Here is a 22,195-nt window from a genome sequence, read left to right as displayed (position 1 = left end):
TACTTGGCACAATATACATGAATCTCCAAGTACAGTCAAGGGCAGCATCTTATTCATTTACCAATCTACCCAGTTCATTATTATATAAATTTGTTATTTGTCCCATTTGCATGTAGCTGAAAAGTGGGGCCCTGGAGTTGGTTACTGGTGGGTCCTTGGCACCCCAGTCTCACACTGAATGTAAATATCACAATTAATTGTAGTTTTCATATTTAAATTTAGAGTTTGTAGGGCTGTAGATATAGATTTTTTGTCTAATATTGAAGTTCTTCTTTCAGATTCTGAAGTTTCAACAACAACAACAAGTCCGCCAAACTGTAAAGACAGAGGTAAGGCCACAAATCTAAACCAGTGCTATTTAAGAGAATGTATAATCAGAAAATTATTTTAATATATGTTTATTTTAATATTTAACAAATTACTTACTGTCCTCAAATCATTTTTTTTGCTTAAACAACATTTATAATTTAATGAAATTAATTAATACAAATGTTTCAATTTTTATGTTGATCACTGGAGCTATTCCAGACTCCTCTGGAAGAGTTTTCAGAAATCTCATTTTCAGAACAGGCAGGCATGTAAATACTAATGACACTATTATGATATTCACGGGACAATTCAGTAGTAATCTGGCTGGAAGCATGTTATTAAACAAACATCATGGTCCCCCAAATAATTATATAATTAAACATAAGACATGAAGAAAACTCCCACTCAATGATAGCCTATCAGATACACAGAGAATGGAGTGCTGACATCAGAGTATATATCAAAATATATATCAATTTTATTAATGAAACAAAAAATACAACAAAAATTAAACAATGCAAAAAGAGGTGGATAAAACAAGATTCAAAGACCCCAGGGATTAGCAGAAAATGGTCACAACAGCTTAGTAATAAAGTAATATACAATATAGCAACAGCAAGCTGGACCGAGCAACTGAATGAGTCTAATACATATACCATATATACAATACACATACTAATATGTAGCGGTTTTACTGCAGATAAAGTGCATGAACATATCAACTAAAGTGCATACCTATCATAAAGTGCATGTGCAGAATCATAGGGGAGAGCCCCAGGATTGCAATAACAGTAACACCACTAGCCACAACTGTCCCAGATAATGCCCCTCTGAGACCTTGGCCCAGTAGACATCCCAAGTATGTCAACCAGAAGATACAATGAGGTGACCACCGACCAAAACAGATCCCCTCCCCCTTTTTAACAAATTTTTAATAGTCTTCCAAAGACCCGTTCCCACCAGTTACCATAACATGGCGCATGACCTTTAGTTGATAAAATAATGACTCTCCACCAAACAATCTGACGCTATAGCTTGCTAAAATGAGGTGGGATGCTGCTCCAGCAATTTTTTGTCCTTACTTCACCATGACTGCCCTATATAGCACCACTTACACTCATCAGGTAACCCTATGTCACCCTATTCTCAACCTAGCTCTCCTACCATGCGCTCTCCTTCTCCCCCTATGCCCAGCTTTACTCCGCACCCACGCTTTTGTTATTTGTCTAGGCAACATCTTAGATGCCCAGGCGTGACTCCATTATTGCCTATACAAACTTACTTGGTCCTAGCATACATACAAGTCATGTGTCCCTCCTTTCAATACCCTTTGGCATTGCAGTACAGTACCTTTATAAAAAAGAAACATTGACAATGTTGGATTCGGGTGACTTTTTGATGCTTTGAAGTTTTTGGGATCTTTTTAAGATTTTTAGCTATGAATAAAGGTTTGCACAATGAGACAATTGTATGTGTAATTACTAAAAAGACAATATAAGATAACATACTAATATGTAAAAGAACCATTAAAGAAAATAACAGTCCTTTTATTTTTTATTTCATAAATCAATAGAACTCTTTAACTTGTTCTGTCTTCCATTGTCATAAGCATTAATATTAAGCCAATCCCCCTAGATACTTGATGGAGACAGCAGAGATATTAACCAGATGACACTGATGCAAAGTTATCTCTTTTGCAGATGACATAACTGTATTTTCAAACTTCCATTAGAGTTACGTAAAAAGTAACTACCAGTTGGGGCTATTCTCTTATTTAAAAAAAAAGTGGGAAGCATCAGGCTGATGAGTTTTTCAAATATCACCGTTTAGCTACGGAGCCACAAAGGTTCCAAACGTTCCCCTTAAGGACCCAATTTCCTATCCAAAAGTTAAGGGATAACTGATCAGTGGAGGTTAAACTTGTGGATCCACCACAGATCCAAAGCAGAGGGCAGTGGACGGCCCAGTCTGAAATAAGTAGAAGTCAATAATGAACAAGCAATTGGCTATCCCAGGCAGTCACATATATCTGCCAGTTCCATAAAAAATTAATGGAGCAGAATATCATCGGGGACTTCCATATGGGTTAAGCAGGTGTCCTTTATAAAATCTAATTCAACATTTGTATTACAGAGGGAACCTCTTTTACATTGCTAGTAGACAATTTTCCTCCTTGGTTTTATCAGTATCCAGTTGAACACCTTGTCAATCGTCTCTGCGAAAAATTCCCATGTGTTCAACGACAGTATACCTTAGTCAAGGTGAACAATTCAGGTAAATATACACAAAATTGGGCAAATTTCACGAAAGTGCAAAATTTTGTTAAAGTGCTTTTTTGCGCCCTTAGGTTTTAGGCTCTGCCCGCAGTAGGGCAGAATAAAGTGCGCAGGCGCGAGCCAACAATGACTCTGTGCAGGCGCGAGATTATGCCTGGCTATGCAGGAGGCGTCATCCATGACAATCAGAGCAGGAGGATGGCGGACAGCAGCTGGGAGGAGGGATAGACGCCACAGAAAGGACGCTTATTGGACCAGACTGTCAGGATTTACATAGGGCGGGGGAGAATTTCAGAAGGTTTTTGGGGGGCTTACAGGGGCAGTCAGGGGGTTTTATGTCCCTTTAGAGAATGCAGCACAGGCACTGATTAAAGTGCTAGTCTTAGTTCAGACATGAAAAAGCTGGTGACAGGTTCCCTTTAATAAAAAAAGTCAGATTAACCCAGCAGGATTATCTGACTATATAATGTGTATGGGGGCCTCACGACTATTCTCCTGCAGACAATGCTGAAGGAAACAAGAATCCTTTAGTATAGTGGTGAGAGGAGGAGGCAGTGGAGTCAGAGGAGTCTGGTATCGGCTTTCTCATAGATAACATAGAAGTGCTTGTCGGGAGCTGAGCATTCCTCTGTATAGATGGGTTTGGAGAGATTGCTGTCAGCCAAATAATTGTTCAACCCTTAGACATCTAATGTGAATGGAGGGCTATAGAAGCCGTGACGGTTCATTAGGCATTTGCAAATTAAAGCAGAGGATGTTTCAAGAAAATAAGAGCAGCAGTCCAGTATCAGGACAGATCTTCCAGAACTGAGGGAATCTGTCACCAGCATCTGAGAGTAGCATGATGAAGCGGCAGAGAACCTAATACTAGCAATATATCACTTACTTCACTGCTTGCTGCAGTCTTGATTAAAAACTGTTCTCTCTGCTGAAGATCTAGCAGTTCTCTGAATACTGACCTCTGTGTAACCCAGCTCACACCACTGATTGGCAGCTTGCTGTGTTCACTGTGTGTAGGCAGAAAGTTGCCAATCAGTGTTGGGGGGGTGTTTGGACTACCTGGCAGCAGGCTTACTGGTTCTCTAGTGATAATCTCTTGCTGTTAAAACAATGATTTTATAAAAACTACAGCATGCAGCCCCGTAAGTGACACATTGCTGGAATCAGGGCTTTTGTCATTATATTATGCTGCTCTAAGATTAGGTGGCAAGAAGCTGATGACAGATTTTCTTTAAGACTGTCCAATACAATCAGGACAGTTGGGAGCTATCATTATTATTATTTTTTATTTATATAGCGCCATTGATTCCATGGTGCTGTACATAAGGAGGGGTTACATACCAAATACAGATATCACTTACAGTAAACAAACTAACAATGATAGACTGGTACAGAGGGAAGAGGACCCTGCCCCTGTGGGCTTACATTCTACAGGGAGCTATCCTGTACAGCGTCCTTATCTATACACAAGTGCACACACTCAATTTATGAAGAAAGCCTCTCTAGAGTAATTGTCACATTCATGTATTACCGATGAAAGCTTTATAGGGATTTTATTTTTCTTGTGATGCTGCAAAGGAATTAAACATGAAGTTCTAGATTCCCTTCTGGTCCCTTCCATAGCTCATTGCTGGGGGTCTCTTGTTTGTGCACGGCAGTGGTAAGATGCGCCTAATTCATTAAATGGTATGCGCCTCTTAATAAATAAGATGCACCTTACTGTCTTCATTAAGACTAACATGCCCAACGCCAATCTTAATAAAACATGCCCAAAGCCTTTGAGTTATTTTGCATGATCTAAACTTTTTGTCTTCATATTTTTAGACATTTCTGAAAGTATTGCAGAAACAAAAGATGAGTTTATAAGAAACCTGAAAGACTATAATTTGTGGGAATATTACTATTCATTTCATAACATCTATAATGGCTTTGACTCGTATAATCCTGATATGTGCAACCAATCAATATTGCATGGACTCAAGAGAGCACTGGAGATTTCACCTGCTGAAAGTTTCATTCTGACATTGAGCAGCGGATCAATTATTGATTATAATAATACAGAAATTATAGCAGAGATTTACACATTGATTAAAGAAAAGAAATCTCAGGTTTGTAGTTAAAACATTATTTTGAATTGTGATGTATGGATATTTGGTTAAAATTCTATTTATCTCAGGATTCCGTAGGCACAAATTAACTAATGTCCTAGTCCTCATCCGAAGAGTGGTCCAGTAGATGTATATCTACTCCACTTTTATCCATTTATTTGTTCTATTTTTTCTATTTATTTCCTTCAGAAACCTTTCACCTAGACAAACCAGATCTCATGCTTTGCACCGATGACGGTCAAACATCCCAAAATAAGTGTCTACAAATGGAGTTTCTGGTTTGACACCTAATTCTAAGTGATATGGAGAGGCCTTTTAAAGGGCTGATATTAACTTTTAGGATTGCTGCATCCAATAGGTGGCACTAGAGTTCCCGTCCTCTTCCTCTCTGAAGAGGCTACTTGTATACTCAAATTCCCAGGAAAGCATTGTGTGGAATGAAAGTCTCCCTAAGACAACTTGGCACTGACCAAAAGGACAAACTTTACCCTTTAAATCCCCTGTCAGAAGCCTTTCCTTCAGCCAAACCATATGTCCTGCTTTGCACTGAGGAGGGGCAAACACTCCAAAATACAAGTCGGCAGGTAGAGTTTCTGTTTTTGCTTCTTATCCTAAATCATGTGGCAATAACCTTTAGGGGATTGATATCGACTTTTAGGATTGCTATTTGGTGGCACTAGCGTTCCTGTACTCTTCCTCTCTAAAGAGGTTGCTTGTATCAAATTGTTAACATTCTCCTTATGGCAAACATCCATCTTCAGGGCATCATTCCAAATAGTAATAGAAATTTTCTCTAGTTTTCATAGGTGCATAGATAGATTGCATACAAATAAAGAAACTTTAAAAAAGTTTCATATTTTATAAATATAGATACAGGAAATCTCAGCAAATATTTGATTATCTTTTAGAGCTTCAGTGCTCAGTTCCTGCATAGTGGTTTATTACATATTAACATTTTTTGTAGACTAAATAGGCAATACAAGGTGGCTGTATGACTACCATAGCACTGTGGTAGGTTGGTGGCCAAGCATTTATAAGCTTCATAATTTTCTTGTTTTTAAGGTTGAAATTAGACTTATAGGGGTTATCCACTACTTTAGATTACCCCCCCAATGTATTCCCCCGGGGCCCCTAAGACTTTTTGTAAATACCTTCCGTTGCAGATAATGCCTGTAAGCGGCGCTATCCCTGGCCGCTCACAGGCATCACATGACCCCCGGCTACAGCCGGCTCTGACATCCGCTGATGTCACGACAAGTGCTGGCAGCAGCCGGGGGTCTTTGTCTTCCTGGTTCCACAGTGAATGCCAGGCTGTGGGCGGGGTTACCCCCCGCGTCACACCTGAAATCCACCGCGCGCTCTGCCTCTCCCCATTCATTGGGAAAGAGCACGGTGGATGCTGGGTGTGACGTAGGGGGTAACCCCGCCCACAACTCAGCAGCCACCGCGGGGACCCCAGTGCTAAGTGTCATGACGCCAGTGCAGGGTCACGTGATGCCGGTGAGCGGCCACCGATAGTGCCGCTCACAGGCATTATTTGCAATGGAAGGTATTTACAAAAAGTCTTAGGGGCCCAAGGGGGATACATTGGGGGAATAATATAAAGTAGTGTACAACTTCTTTAAGTCTATTGAGTTCAACATGCAGTCTAGATGTTGATCCAATAGAAGGCAAAAACCCTATAGGGCAAACACTAGTAGTTCAATATTAGGGGAAAAAATCCTTCCCTGCTCCAGATTTGGCAATCAGACCAGTTCCCTGGATCAATGTTCCATCACTCAATCAAGTAACTAACATAACTCAATTCAAGAAAGACATCCAGACCCTCTTGAATTTTAGTAGTGAATCAATCATTACAACATTATGTGGCAGAGAGTTCCATAGTCTCACTGCTCTTACAGTAAAGAATGATTATGATTTAAGTTTCTTTCCTTTAGATGTAGAGGATGCCTCCTTGTCACTGTCAGACCTAGGTGTAAAAAAATCATTAGAAATATCTCTGTACATTATAATAATATCGCCCATAAGCCTTCATTTTTCCAAACTGATGAACCTCAAGTTTAATAACTTGTCTTGGTATTTCAGTCCACCCATTCCCTTGATAACCTTTGGTTGCTCTTCTCTGCACCTGCTCAAGTTCAGCCATGTCCTTCTTATCCACAAGAGACCAAAATTGCAAACAGTATTCGAGGTGTGGCCACACTAGTGACTTGTATAAAGGCAAAACTATGTTCCTGTCTTGAGCATCTATTTTTTTTATTGCATACCATTATTTTATAAGCTTTGTCAGCAGCTGTCTGGCACTGGTCACTAATTGTGAGAATAAATTGTCAAGGATAAAGTGATATTCTGGACTCAAATGTTGATATTTGATTGCACCTTGAATTTGACTCTTCTTTCTTGTGTCTTCCTAACAGCAATTCTGATTTATATAAACCAATATACACTGTGTGCAGAATTATTAGGCAAGTTGTATTTTAGAGGATTATTTTTTTTATTGATCAACAACTATGTTCTCAATCAACCGAAAAGACTCCTAAATATCCAAGCTTAATATTTTTGGAAGTTGGAGTTTGTTTTTTTTCGATTTGACTATCATAGGAGAATAACTGTTTGTGCAGGTAACTATTACTGTGCAGAATTATTAGGCAACTTAATAAAAACCAAATATAATCCCATCTCACTTGTTTATTTTCACCAGGTAAACCAATATCAGTGCACAAAATTTAGAAATAAACATTTCTGACATGCAAAAACAAAAACCCAAAAAATTAGTGATGAATATAGCCACCTTTCTTTATGATGACACTCAGCAGCCTTCCATCCATAGATTCTGTCAGTTGATTGATCTGTTTTCGATCAACATTGCGTGCAGCCGCCACCACAGCCTCCCAGACACTGTTCCGAGAGGTGTACCGTTTTCCCTCCCTGTAGATCTCACATTTTATGATGGACCACAGGTTCTCTATGGGGTTCAGATCAGGTGAACAAAGGGGCCATGTCATTATTTTTTCTTCTTTTAGACCTTTACTGGCCAGCCACGCTGTGGAGTAGCTGGATGCATGTGATGGAGCATTGTCCTGCATGAAAATCATATTTTTCTTGAACAATACCGACTTCTTCCTGTACCACTGCTTGAAGAAGTTGTCTTCCAGAAACTGGCAGTACGTCTGGGAGTTCAGCTTCACTCCATCCTCAACCCGAAAAGGTCCCACAAGTTCATCTTTGATGATACCAGCCCATACCAGTACCCCATCTCCACCTTGCTGGCATCTGAGTCGGAGTGGAGCTCTCTGCCGGTAACGGGTCTGGGAGGTGGAACCTCTGAGCAACTATACAAGGGGGCAGTCCTTGTAAGGAAGCGGGTGGCTCCCAGGGAAGACGGGCAGGTACTCACGGCAAGTGACAGGGACAGTCTCTGGGTAGAAGGGCAGGTAGTCACGGCAAGTGACAGGGACAGTCTCTGGGTAGAAGGGCAGGTAGTCACGGCAAGTGACAGGGACAGTCTCTGGGTAGAAGGGCAGCAGACAGGTGGCTGGTGAGCGCTCCCAGGTGAGCGGGCGAGAGTCTCTGGACAGGCAGGTGGTCACGGCAAATGACGGCAGAACCTCCAGGAAGACTAGCAGACAGGTAGCAGGTGGACGCTCCCAGGTGAGCGGGCAAGAGTCTCTGGACAGGCAGGTGGTCACGGCAGGTGACGGCAGAGCCTCCAGGTAGGCTAGCAGGCAGGTAGCAGGTGAACGCTCCCAGGTGAGCGGGCAAGAGTCTCTGGACAGGCAGGCGGTCACGGCAAGTGACGGCAGAGCCTCCAAGTAGGCTAGCAGGCAGGTAGCAGGTGAGCGCTCTCAGGTGAGCAGGCAGGCTGGTCCATAGACAGACTGACAGGTGTCGGAAGGCAGACCGTCGGACCGCAGGCTAGCAAGCAGGTAAGCGGATATCAGGCAGGTATCAAGCAGGAAACTGGCAGGTGACTGGCAGGTAACAGGCAGGAATCTGGCAGGTGACTGGCAGGTAACAAGCAGGAATCTGGCAGGTGACTGGCAGGTAACTAGCAGGAATCTGGCAGGTGACTGGCAGGTAACTGGTAACGGGACCTGAGGGCTGAAGCAGAGTGAAGGCTTTGCAACAACATTGCTCGGGCACCTCCATTTTGGAGGAGGTGCCTTATATATGGAGAGGTCCTCCGGCCATTGGCCGGGGACTCCTTAGGACGGCACGCGCGGCCCCTGTAAGAGAGGGGGAGCGCGCGCGCGCGCGCCCTAAGCACAGAGGCCAGGAAGCAGCGCACGCTGCCAGCAGAGCGGGAGGAAGCCGCCGGGCACGGAGCGGAGAGGTGAGGGGAACGGCGTCCCTGCCTAGCAGGGGGCAGGGACGCCGACGCTACACTGCCCTTTACTGATCCAGCCTCTGGCCCATCCATCTGGCCCATCAAGAGTCACTCTCATTTCATCAGACCATAAAACCTTTGAAAAATCAGTCTTCAGATATTTCTTGGCCAATTCTTGACGTTTTATCTTATGCTTCTTGTTCAAAGGTGGTCATTTTTCAGCCTTCCTTACCATGGCCATGTCCCTGAGTATTGCACACCTTGTGCTTTTTGATACTCCTGTAACGTTGCAGCTCTGAAATATGGCAAAACTGGTGGCGAATGGCATCTTGGCAGCTTCACGCTTGATTTTCCTCAATTCATGGGCAGTTATTTTGCGTCTTTTATGGCCAGCATGCTTTTTTGCGACCCTGTTGGATATTTGCCATGAAAAGCTTGATTGTTCGGTGATCACGCTTCAAAAGTTTGGAAATTTCAAGACTGCTGCATCCCTCTGCAAGACATCTCACAATTTTGGATTTTTCAGAGCCCCTCAAATCTCTCTTCTGACCCATTTTGCCAAAGGAAAGGAAGTTGCCTAATAATTAAGCACACCTTATATAGGGTGTTGATGTCATTAGACAACACCCCTCCTCATTACAGAGATGCACATCACCAGATTTACTTAATTGGTAGTTGGCTCTCAAGCCTATGCAGCTTGGAGTAGGACAACATGTATAAAAAGTATCAAAGTGATCAAAATACGCATTTGCCTAATAATTCTGCACGCGGTGTAAAGAAAGTGGAGACCTTATTAATAAAATCAAAAATTATTTATTTAAACATGATTAAAAAACAGAATTCAATATAAAAAAGCATGAGGTATTGCAGAAGTAGGCATCAAGTAACATAACCGTTTATTCAAATAGTTTCTTGAAATGGTTAAACACTAGTGTTGAGCGAGTATGTTCTGTCCGAGTATGCTTGGGCCGAGCTCCGAGTATTTACAGCTGCTCGGTGATATGGTTGAATCGCTCCCGTATGCATGATTTGCAACTGTTTGACAGCTTTATTACATGTGAGGAATGTGTAAGAAATAGACATTCCTCTCATGTAATAAAACTGTCAAACAGTTGCAAATCATGCACACGGGAGTGATTCAACCATATCACCGAGCAGCTGTAAATACTCGGAGCTCGGCCCAAGCGTACTCGGCGAAAGGGTTAACAGAACATGCTCACTCAACACTATTAAACACCAAATTACATGCAAAATTAAAGTGCTTAGTTCTAATAGACAATGTATAACAGTATTGTGGTTCCACCTAGTGGTACAAAAAAATTATGACCACACAGCATTTATTAAAGGTACAAGACACAAAACCTATTTCATGAAAGAAAATTAATAAGCTTAAAGACACTGAAGCACTTAAACACATCTGTACTTATGGAGGCAATTGAGGTTTCAAACTAGTGGTGCAACATGGGCACCAGAAACAAATTAACAATAAAGTCTCCAGCCAAAGAGGCAATAGATTTCACAAGTGCCCATGAAACACCACTACAGAACCAATACAGAGCCATCAAAGCATAGTTAAGTTACCCAAGGGGGGGAGAACCGGTCAGTCACAGAAGACTACCCCCCTACGTGCGTTTCGCACGGACTTCTTCATGCTTTTTTATATTGAATTCTTTTTTTTAATCATGTTTAAATAAAGAATTTTTGATTTTATTAATAAAGTCTCCACTTTCTTTATATCGGATTATATAATAATTAGGAGATACTTGAATAATTTGGCCTACTTATCAGTGTATTCAATTCTGATTTAGTGTGAAGTAGGGCTTTGTGTATCTCAGATGTTCCTAGTTGTGCTCATTGGTAGTTTTATGGAAATAGGCAGCCAGAATATGAATAGGGTTGATGTTTCTATTTTGAACAATGAAAGGTGGCCTCATTTTCCTATTGCAATGATTCCTTCCATTCACACTGTAAATTCATATTACAGAGTAGAATGAGCTTATAAATCTCTCATTCGACCTTCTAAAATCCTCACTTAAAGGGTAATTAATTATGCATTACTTTCAAATAACATTTCAGAAGAAGCTATCATATGTGTGTCCATGAGAAATAACTTTATTTTGGTCCATTATATGACTTGTAGCCTGCATATTCACCAGTTTTCCCTGCAGGCTCTATATATTTAATTAGCAGTTGACTTTGAGCTGGTTGTAAGAAACTAGTTGCTGTGACATCTTTCATACACAACACTCATGAGTATTACTGTTCTTCATCCCTTAAGTAGCACAGAGACAAAAGTATCAAAGAGGGAATTGTACTGCAGTATTAAGCAATGTAGATGTTAATCCAGCTCTGTTATGGAGTAAACCACTTTTTCAAAGCACAGCATGATCTTTCTATGTCTTCCTCTGCTTGTTTCCTCACTCTGCTTCTAACTCCTTTCCTTTCATTCCCCTATGAGTATAATTGAAGCTATAACTTGACACTTTCCTGTGCAGACAGTACATCATGTCTTCAGCACAATCAATTTGACCAATTTTTTCAGATTGGATGATAAGTTCTGGAGGTAGATGGGAGAGTGAAGGAAGTTTTATTTTTAAACTTATTTGATTTATGCAATATTTATTGACTACAGTACAATTCCTATTTAGCTACATTATTTGGTACAGTTCTACAGTCTTACATTTCTTCATTTTTGTAATCATTTTAAGGTTTTCTTCATCAACTATAACTATTGTGCTTCAGAATTACAAGAAGATGTTTTGCATGATATTGCAACTTTAAGTTATGGATATTACACAAAGACCTATATATACAGTATATACCAAGTAAGTAGTATAAGAATATTAAGAACAGTATAGCCAAGATCTCAGCCTATCACAATCAGTGGCATCTTTTATATGGATAAAATTGTACAGTATATTAGTTTTTTTTTGCAATCTCAGCCTTTCATTAGACTATAAATATTTTCTGCAATCATTTTTATAAATATCAAAAGGAACAGTAATAAACTTCATAATTTATATTGTATAATGTTATCAGAGAGAGGAAGGCCTGGAATTTAAAGGGGTATCCTTCTTTCCCTTCGATACAACCTAATACACCAGATAGAAAAGTCTTAATAAAAAAAAAATAATAAATCTTAAAGGGAACCTGTCAGGTCCCATATGTCCCCAGAACCCACAGCAGTTGTGTCTGCATATATAAATAACTTGTCTAACAGTCCCTGTTTTCCATTTCACACATAAGCAGATCTTTAGAAATAGTACTGCTAAAGTCCATTTATGAAATGTAAATGACGGCTTTGACTAGTTGAGGAGGCGTTAGTGTCCCCAGACTAGTAGGCCCACTTGGCATGTTATCATGCCCCCGTGTGGTCTGTATGAGTAGCAAAGGCATTATTTTAAGCTTGATAAGTCTTCATCCATATCTTTAGCTGCATGCAAGGATTTATAGAGTGTTAGAGAGGTTGGAGTTAGGTGAGAGATGGGAAGTCTGAGAGCTGCCTGGAGGGATGTGATGGGTGGTGATGTCATACTATATTTCACAGGAAGTCATAGTCTGACAACTTGTCTACACATAAGTGCATGTACTGGATTGGTTGTCAGGCTGGAGGTCACATGACAAAACTTCCTACAGTATAATTTAACTGATTGCTTTTATAACACTAGAACTGCTAATTAGTGATGAGCAAGCACTAAAATGCTCGGGTGCTCGTTGCTCGGGTCGAGCAAATTGGAATACTAGGGTGCTCGGTCCGAGTAACGAGCCCAATGTAAGTCTATGGGAAACTCGAGCATTTTTCCGGCGGCTCCCCCCAGCGAACTGCAGAGGCCTAAAAATTGCCCAAATCGATTGGAACAGTGCTCAAATGACATGGGAACAGCATGGGGAAGACCCCTGGAAGAATTTCTGACCCCCAGGTGACTGCTGTCAACAATGTTGTCAGAGTATTACGCCACTTTTACGGACTCACAATAAAACATACAAAAACGAAACCAAAATGGATTTTCCTGGGAAATATGTTAAGGAACATCCTTTCCAGGGTAATGACTTGTATTTAAGACAAAATAAATAACCAAAAACAAAAATGCTACTCCACACCTTGAGATATGTTCATATGTACCGTTTTTGATGCGTTTTTGCACGTTTGCATTGCTTTCAACGGTGAAAAACGCATTCACTGGGAAATGTCATTTTAACATTTTTCTACCTTATCTGGCAATGTGGGGTGTGACACATCATCAAACACATCCTGTTTCATTTATGATGGAGGGACTCTGACAGTCACAAAGCCTATTTTTACAGCCTTACTATTCTTAAAGGGCCAGCAGTCGGCTATGCTTTGTTGTTCCCATTATTAAAGAGTGGGTCTCCTATACTGATATTGCATATGCAGTGACGGCAAGGGCTGACAAAAATTTGGGCGCAACCCAATACCCCTTTGAACAGACATAGAGGAGGGTCTCAGTAAAAAAAAAATTCTCATTATAAAGGAGTGGGTCTCTTATAGTGGTAACGCCCATGCAGTGACTGCAAGGGCTGCCAAAATTTGGGAAAAACACCAAAAACAATTTAAAAACACACAGAGCAGGGCCACAGTAATGAGTATGACATGTTCCCATTAGAAAGGAGAAGGTCTGATATACAGTTATAGGGTATGCAGTGAGTCCAACGACTGCAAAAATTTAGGAAAAACCCCACTAACAATTTAAAGACACACAGAGCTGGACCACAGTAACGACATGTTCCCATTAGAAAGGAGAGGGTCTGCTATTCAGTTATAGGGTATGCAGTGAGTCCAACGGCTGTCAAAATTTAGGAAAAACCCTACTAACAATTTAAAGACACATAGAGCTGGGCCACAGTAACGACATGTTCCCATTAGAAAGGAGAGGGTCTGCTGTACGGTTTAGGGTATGCAGTGAGTTCAACTACTGCCAAAATTTAGGAAAAAACATACTAACAATTTAAAGACACATAGAGATGGGCCACAGTAATGACATGTTCCCATTAGAAAGGAGAGGGTCTGCTATACAGTTATAGGGTATGCAGTGAGTCTATCGGCTGCCAAAATTTAGGAAAAACCCTACTAACAATTTAAAGACACATAGAGCTGGGCTACAGTAACGACATGTTCCAATTAGAAAGGAGAGAGTCTGCTATACAGTTATAGGGTATGCAGTGAGTCCAACGGCTACCAAAATTTAGTAAAAACCCTACTAACAATTTAAAGTCACATAGAGCTGGGCTGCAGTAATGACATGTTTGCATTAAAAAGGAATTGGTCTCCCATACTGTATGCCTATGCAGTGAATGCAACGGCTCCCAAAAAAATGGAGGAACTCCAATGCCCCTTGCAAGAGACGTAGAGGTCGGAGGGCCTCCTGAAAAAAAGAAATGCTCCCATTATTAGGAAGTGGGTCTCCCTTACTGTTTGCCTATGCATTGAATGTAACGGCTGCACAAAATTGGGAGGAACTCCAATGCCCCTTGCAAGAGACATAGATATGGTGATATGGTAGATATGGTGGTGATACGGTGGTGGAGGAAGAAGAGGAGGAGAAGGAGGAGGACAAGAGCAAATAGATAAAATCAGGAAGAGTATACCCATGTCTGGGTGTGAAAAGGTGCATGGGAATAGAGTTAGATCTCCCAAAAAAAAAGACACTGTATTTGATTTTATGATAAGCTGCTATCATTCAGTGGTGTTGAGAAGTCTGGCCCAATCCAGCCCTTCTTCATTTTTATAAAAGTCAGCCTGTCAGCATTTTCAGTTGACAGGCAGATGCGCCTATCAGTTATAATTCCACCGGAGGCACTAAAAGCCCGCCCTGCCAAAACGCTAGGGGCAGGACAGGCCAGTACCTCCAAGGCGTAGAGAGACAGTTCATGCCACGTGTCCAGATTGGATACCCAATAATTATAAGGCACAGAGGAATCATGGAGGACGTTGGTACAGTCAGCAAGGTACTACCTTAGCATCTTCCGAAACGTTTCACTCCTTGTGAGAGTACCCCGCGCTTGTGCGATGGGAGGGTATGAGAAAACTGTCCCAGAACTTTGACAGTGTTCCCCTGCCTCTACTGGATTGCATTTGTGTCTCTCTCGCCTGTACTCCTTGGTTGTCCAACGAACTGTGACCTCTGCCGCCAGCATTTTCAGTTGGGAATTTTTTTAATAATTCCTCAGCAAGGGCATTCTTGTACTGCCCCATTTTAGTAGGTCTGTCCGGCGTGAGAATAAGAGACAGAAAGTTCTCCTTGTAGCGTGGGTCTAGAAGTGTCACCAACCAGCAATGACCATCAACCAAAATTTGGACAACGAGAGGGTCACGGGAAAAGCAGCATACCAAAAACTCAGCCATGTGTGACAGACTGCTAACATGATCTCCTCCTCATCCTCATCCTCCTCTTCTTCCCTTTCCTCAGCCCATCCACGCTGAACAGATGGTATGACAGTTGTGCAGGTAGTACTGTCTATAGCGCATGAAACTAGCTACTGTTATTCCTCCTCCTCATCCTCTTCTTCCTCATTGTGACCCAATCCACATTGGGATGAGATGAGGCTGGGCTGTGTGCAATCACCCTGTATGGTTCCTTGCTCCATCTCATCGTGCTCCGCCTGCAATGCATCCTCTTTAAATGTGAGCAGAGAGCGTTTCAGAAGACAGAGAAGCGGGATGGTAATGCTAATTATGGCGTCATCGTGACTCATCATCTTGGCGGAGTCCTCAAAGTTTTGGAGAATGGTACAGATGTCTGACATCCATGTCCACTCCTGAGGTCTTATGTGTGGAGTCTGACCTGAATACCGACGGCCTTGTTGATGCTGGTAGTCAACAACTGTCCTCTTCTGCTCACAAATGCTTCCCAACATCTGCAATGTAGAGCTCCAACATGTGGGGACATCGCACACCAGTCAATGAGCAGGAAGCTGCAAAAGCTGCTGTAGCATGGCAAGGGAGGCGGAAGCTGTAGATGACTTTCTAAAATGGGCACACAAGCGGCGTACTTTGACAAGCAGATCTGGCAGATCTGGGTAGGTTTTTGAAACCGCTGAACCACGAGGTTAAGCACTTGGGCCAGGCATGGTATGTGTGTGAGCTCAACTCGCCTCAGAGCCACCACCAGGTTCTGGCCATTTTCACACACGACCATGCCTGGCTGTAGGTTCAGTGGTGTCAGCTACAGATCTGCCTGCTCTTTCAGCGCTGTCCACAACTCTTTAGCGTTGTGCGTTTTCACCTAAGCATATTAGCTTCAGCACAGCCTGTTGCCGCTTGGCCGAGGCAGTGCGGCAGTGCTTCCAGCTTGTGACTAATGTGGTCATTTTGGAGATGGAGGCAGAAGAGGAGGGGAAGGAGGTGCAGGAGCTGTAGAATGTGGAGGCAAGCCTGATTGACCCAGGGCCCGCAATCCTTAGAGTCGGGAAGACATGTTCCATCCCAAGGTCCAACTGGGTCCACGCTTCCACTATATTAACCAGTGTGCCATCAGCAGTGGTGTCACCTGCAGAAACTGTTTTTGGACCCTGGGGTTCGGTCCACTTAGTCGGGTGCTTTGCTGCCATGTGTCTGATCATGCTGGTGGTGGTCAGGCTGCTAGTTTTGCTACCCCTGCTGATGCTGGCCTGGCAGGTGGTACAAATGGCCTTTTTGCAGTTATCTGCAGTCTTTAAAATAAACAACCAGACTCGGGAAGACCTAACAGTTGTACTGGCAACGTCCGCCGTGTTGGCGTTATGGGTGACGCTTTCCCGCATTGTGTCTGCGGCCACCACACTGCTTCTTCCTGCCTGTTGTGGTGCTATGCCTCCCTCCCTGTGTGTGCTGCTGTCAACGCTCTGCATGTCCCCCTGCCAGGTTGTGTCAGTTACTATATCATCCACCACCTGGTCTTCCACTTCTGCACCCTGGTCCTCCTCCTAACTTTCTGGTAATTGTGTCTCATCATCATCATCCACCTCTTGTGACAGTAATTGCTCTTTCCCACCATTGCCTTCATATGACCATGGCTGCTCAAATATTTGGGCATCGCTACATGCATTCTCCTCTTGACTTGCTTGAAGGTGGCTGGGCGAGAGGTCCTAATTTACAAATGGAAAAGTGAACAGCTCTTCTGAGTGTCCAAGTGTGGGATCAGTTGACTCCGGGCGCTCGGCATGGTGGGAGGAAGGAGGAGCAGGGTGAGGAATATGCGGTCCAGACTCACGGCTACTGACACTTGACCGTGTGGAAGACAGAGTGGTGGTGGCAAAGTGACTGGAAACATTATCTGCTAACCAGCCAGCAACCTTTTGACACTGCTCTGGGTTCAATAGTGGTGTGCTGCAGTCCCCTAGTAATTGGGACTGGAATGTCAAGCGACAAGATGTGGGTCTTTGTTGTGGCACAATTTCAACTTGCCCAAGGCCTGGTCCTCGGCCTTTGTATGCACTATCAATCACCCTCACGTCCACTTCCCAATCCCTTGCCATGCACTTTGCCTATTTTAAATGGAGGACAATATTTTCCACGTTCACGAGAAATGGCTGATTATGGAACACAGTGATATGTGATACGTCTGACAGAACCACGGTTTTAAATAGCAGTCCTGAATTTTACTAATACTATTCTTCACAGAGAACTAGTGTGAATAGCTTGATTGACACACTGCAACAAAATGGAAGCCAGAAATGGCTGATTTTGGAATGCTGTTATATGTGATATGTCTGAAAGAGAACCAAGGTTTTAAATAGAAGGCCTGTAGTTTACTAATACTATTCTTCACAGAGACCTAGTGTGAATAGCTTGACCGACACACTGCAAGTGAATGGAAAAGGAGGCCAATATTTTCCATGTTCAGTTCAAATTTCGGGATTTTTATCACTGAAATATGGAACAGATATGGCTGTATTCTGCAGTGCTAACAAGCAATTGGAGCAGAAAAATGGTGTACTTTGGATTGCTTTTTAAGCAAATAACCAGGATTAAGATAAAAAAAAAATTGCCCTGGCCCCTGATATCTGGGGCTATGTCTACAAATATCTATAAGAACAGCAGCATCAGGCAGGATGTTCAATGGACCCTCTTGCACTATATGCACTGCAGTCTGCCACATACGCTGCCTGCCTAACTCCTGCTATTACCACTAAATATATGCAGCTGGATTAGTCTTCAGAAGGACTGTTAGTTCAGATGGAAATACAGTACAGACCAAAAGTTTGGACACACCTTCTCATTTAAAGATTTTTCTGTATTTTCATGACTATGAAAATTGTACATTCACACTGAAGGCATCAAAACTATGAATTAACACAAGTGGAATTATATACTTAACAAAAAAGTGGGAAACAACTGTCAGGTTTAATAAGTGGGATTTCTTGCCTTATAAATGGGGTTGGGACCATCAGTTGTGTTGTGCAGAAGTTTGGTGGATACACAGCTGATAGATGTAACATACCTGGCGGCGTCCTTGCATAGTGGTCCATCTCCCACTGTGCAAGAGCGCGCACTTGATCTCCATTCCAGAATGTCTCTCTGGCTTCCCTCCATGCTGTCTGTTTGTGTCTGTTTCTGCTGCTTAAGGGTGGCGCCCGATCACTTCCTGCTTTTTGTACCTGCTGTGGGTCACACCCCTTGTGCGTCCTCAGCCTATTGCTGTCTGTCACCTGGTATATAACCCAGCTGCTCCAATCAATCCCTGCCTGAGCATTGTGTTTCTTTCAGTGTGTGCTTGCACTCTGAAGGTGCCAGGTCCCGTTCTGTGTTCTCTTGTCTGCCTATCCTGGAGGCGGTATTTCCATGCCTGTCTGAACACGCTCCTAGCCTGTTCCTCCCGCCTTCTAGGGGCCGATTACCTAGACCCGCTCCTGTATCTTGTCTGTCCTGTCTGAACACGCTCCTAGCCTGTTCCTCCCGCCTTCTAGGGGCCGATTACCTAGACCCGCTCCTGTATCTTGTTTGTCCTGTCTGAACATGCTCCTAGCCTGTTCCTCCCGCCTTCTAGGGGCCGATTACCTAGACCCGCTCCTGTATCTTGTCTGTCCTGTCTGAACACGCTCCTAGCCTGTTCCTCCCGCCTTCTAGGGGCCGATTACCTAGACCCGCTCCTGTATCTTGTCTGTCCTGTCTGAACATGCTCCTTGCCTGTTCGTCCCGCCTCTCTGGGGGCCGTATTCCCAGACCCGCTCCTGTATCCCGCTGCAGTGTCGGTCTCTTCCGTACACTCAGTTCCAGTCTGAACTCTCTCCTATCCTTTACCTGTTTTGCCTCTATGTCCGTTCCTTTCCTTTTTCTGCAGAGTCTGAACTCGTACCTAACTCCTGCTTATTGTCTCTGTACTCCCGTTTGTGAGTTTGTGGTCCACTCGCTACTTCACTGCAAGTACCCTGTGGGTATCTGGCTCTGCCTTTCCCTTCCTGTCTGTTCCATGTGAACAGAGCCCTGTCCGTCCTACTGACTACTTGCTCACTGCTCCGGCAGCCTTGCTCCGCTCTGACCCTTTTGCTCACTGCTCCGGCAGCCTTGCTCCGCTCTGACCCTTTTGCTCACTGCTCCGGCAGTCTTGCTCTACTCTTGCTCACCGCTCCAGGCGGTCTCGTCCTGCTCTGCTCTTGCTCACCGCTCCAGGCGGTCTCGTCCTGCTCTGCTCTTACTCACCGCTCCAGGCGGTCTCGTCCTGCTCTGCTCTTGCTCACCGCTCCAGGCGGTCTCGTCCATCTCTGCTCTTGCTCACCGCTCCAGGTGGTCTCGTCCTGCTCTGCTCTTGCTCACCGCTCCTGGCGGTCTCGTCCTGCTCTGCTCTTGCTCACCGCTCCAGGCGGCCTCGTCCTGCTCTGCTCTTGCTCACCGCTCCAGGCTGTCTCGTTCTGCTCTGCTCTTGCTCACCGCTCCAGGCGGTCTCGTCCTGCTCTGCTCTTGCTCACCGCTCCAGGCGGTCTCATCCTGCTCTGCTCCTGCTCACCGCTCCAGGCGGTCTCGTCCTGCTCTGCTCTTGCTCACCGCTCCAGGCGGCCTCGTCCTGCCCTGCTCGTGCTCGCCGCTCCAGGCGGTCTCGTCCTGCCCTGCTCTTGCTCACCGCTCCGGGCGGTCTCGTCCTGCTCTGCTCTTACTCACCGCTCCAGGCGGTCTCGTCCTGCTCTGCTCTTGCTCACCGCTCCAGGCGGTCTCGTCCTGCTCTGCTCTTGCTCACCGCTCCAGGTGGTCTCGTCCTGCTCTGCTCTTGCTCACCGCTCCTGGCGGTCTCCTCCTGCTCTGCTCTTGCTCACCGCTCCAGGCGGCCTCGTCCTGCTCTGCTCTTGCTCACCGCTCCAGGCTGTCTCGTTCTGCTCTGCTCTTGCTCACCGCTCCAGGCGGTCTCGTCCTGCTCTGCTCTTGCTCACCACTCCAGGCGGTCTCATCCTGCTCTGCTCCTGCTCACCGCTCCAGGCGGTCTCGTCCTGCTCTGCTCTTGCTCACCGCTCCAGGCGGCCTCGTCCTGCCCTGCTCATGCTCGCCGCTCCAGGCGGTCTCGTCCTGCCCTGCTCTTGCTCACCGCTCCAGGCGGTCTCGTCCTGCCCTGCTCTTGCTCACCGCTCCGGGCGGTCTCGTCCTGCCCTGCTCTCGCTCACCTCTCTGGGCGGCCTCACTCTGCTGTGTTTGTCCGCCACATCTGTGGTTCTGTTCCTGAGTCCCAGTGTGTACTGGGTCCTATCCCGCCTGTGTTCCTACCTGCTAATGCCTTCCTGTCTGCACTCTAGCCGTGCTTGCCTGTACCCCCCTGCCTGCATACCCACCTGCCTGCATACCAGTCGTGCCTGCCTATTCCCACCAGTCTGTGTGCCAGCCTTACCAGTCTGTTCCTGTATTCCCCTGTGTGGGTCAACAGCCGTGTCCGGGGTCTGTCCTGGAGTAGCACCTGGTCCCTTTGCTCGGTTCCTCCTTGGTGCACTGGCGTCGTATGCCGTCGTGCGACCCTGGTCGGATCGGGTGAATACCTAGTTACGCCCCTCCAGGCATTCACTCTCCGGCACGGTCCAGTGGAATCACACGCACACGCCGCTCAGCCCGGGCGTGTGCATTGCAATAGTCCTACTGAATAAACTGTTAGCTGTTTTTTTCTTGCCATAATACAAATTCTAAGTAAAGAAAAACGAGTGGCCATCATTACTTTAAGAAATGAAGGTCAGTCAGTACGAAAAATTGGGAAAACTTTGAAAGTGTCCCCAAGTGCAGTTGCAAAAACCATCAAGCGCTACAAAGAAACTGGCTCACATGAGGACCGCCCCAGGAAAAGAAGACCAAGAGTCACCTCTGCTCCTGAGGATAAATTTATCTGAGTCACCAGCCTCAGAAATCGCAGGTTAACAGCAGTTCAGATTAGAGACCAGGTCAATGCCACACAGAGTTCTAGCAGCAGACACATCTCTTCAACAACTGTTAAGAGGAGACTTTGTGCAGCAGGCCTTCATGGTAAAATAGCTGCTAGGAAACCACAGCTAAGGACAGGCAACAAGCAGAAGAGACTTGTTTGGGCTAAAGAACACAAGGAATGGACATTAGACCAGTGGAAATCTGTGCTTTGGTCTGATGAGTCCAAATTTGAGATCTTTGGTTCCAACCACCGTGTCTTTGTGCGACGCAGAAAAGGTGAACGGATGGACTCTACATGCCTGGTTCCCACCGTGAAGCATGGAGGAGGAGGTGTGATGGTGTGGGGGTGCTTTACTGGTGACACTGTTGGGGATTTATTCAAAATTGAAGGCATACTGAACCAGCATGGCAACCACAGCATCTTGCAGCGGCATGCTATTCCATCCGGTTTGCGTTTAGTTGGACCACCATTTATTTTTCAACAGGAGAATGACCCCAAACACACCTCCAGGCTGTGTAAGGGCTATTTGACCAAGAAGCAGTGTGATGGGGTGCTATGCCAGATGACCTGGCCTCCACAGTCACCAGACCAGAACCCAATCGAGATGGTTTGGGATGAGCTGGACCGCAGAGTGAAGTCAAAAGGGCCAACAAGTGCTAAACATCTCTGGGAACTCCTTCAAGATTGTTGGAAGACCATTTCCGGTGACTACCTCTTGAAGCTCATCAAGAGAATGCCAAGAGTGTGCAAAGCAGTCATCAAAGCAAAAGGTGGCTACTTTGAAGAACCTAGAATATAAGACATATTTTCAGTTGTTTCACACCTTTTTGTTAAGTAAATAAT

The 22,195-nt window shown here is 44.5% G+C and overlaps 1 protein-coding gene across 1 annotated transcript in view; it reads left to right on the top strand.

Moving 5' to 3' along the window:
* LOC141161333 (uromodulin-like) overlaps positions 1–22,195 on the top strand; it is a 57,136-nt gene that overhangs the window by 2,338 nt on the left and 32,603 nt on the right. Inside the window, exons 2-5 of the mRNA XM_073646147.1 lie at positions 279–329; positions 2,443–2,583; positions 4,410–4,693; positions 11,729–11,845. Coding sequence (XP_073502248.1) covers positions 279–329; positions 2,443–2,583; positions 4,410–4,693; positions 11,729–11,845 — 593 coding nt within the window. The remainder of the gene's footprint in view (positions 1–278; positions 330–2,442; positions 2,584–4,409; positions 4,694–11,728; positions 11,846–22,195) is intronic.

This window comes from Phyllobates terribilis, unplaced genomic scaffold (genome assembly GCF_046119375.1).
Source record: "Phyllobates terribilis strain yellow unplaced genomic scaffold, ASM4611937v1 Scaffold_9__5_contigs__length_417890890, whole genome shotgun sequence".
Classification (NCBI taxonomy): domain Eukaryota; kingdom Metazoa; phylum Chordata; class Amphibia; order Anura; family Dendrobatidae; genus Phyllobates; species Phyllobates terribilis.
This window is presented reverse-complemented; position numbering and strand designations above follow the sequence as displayed.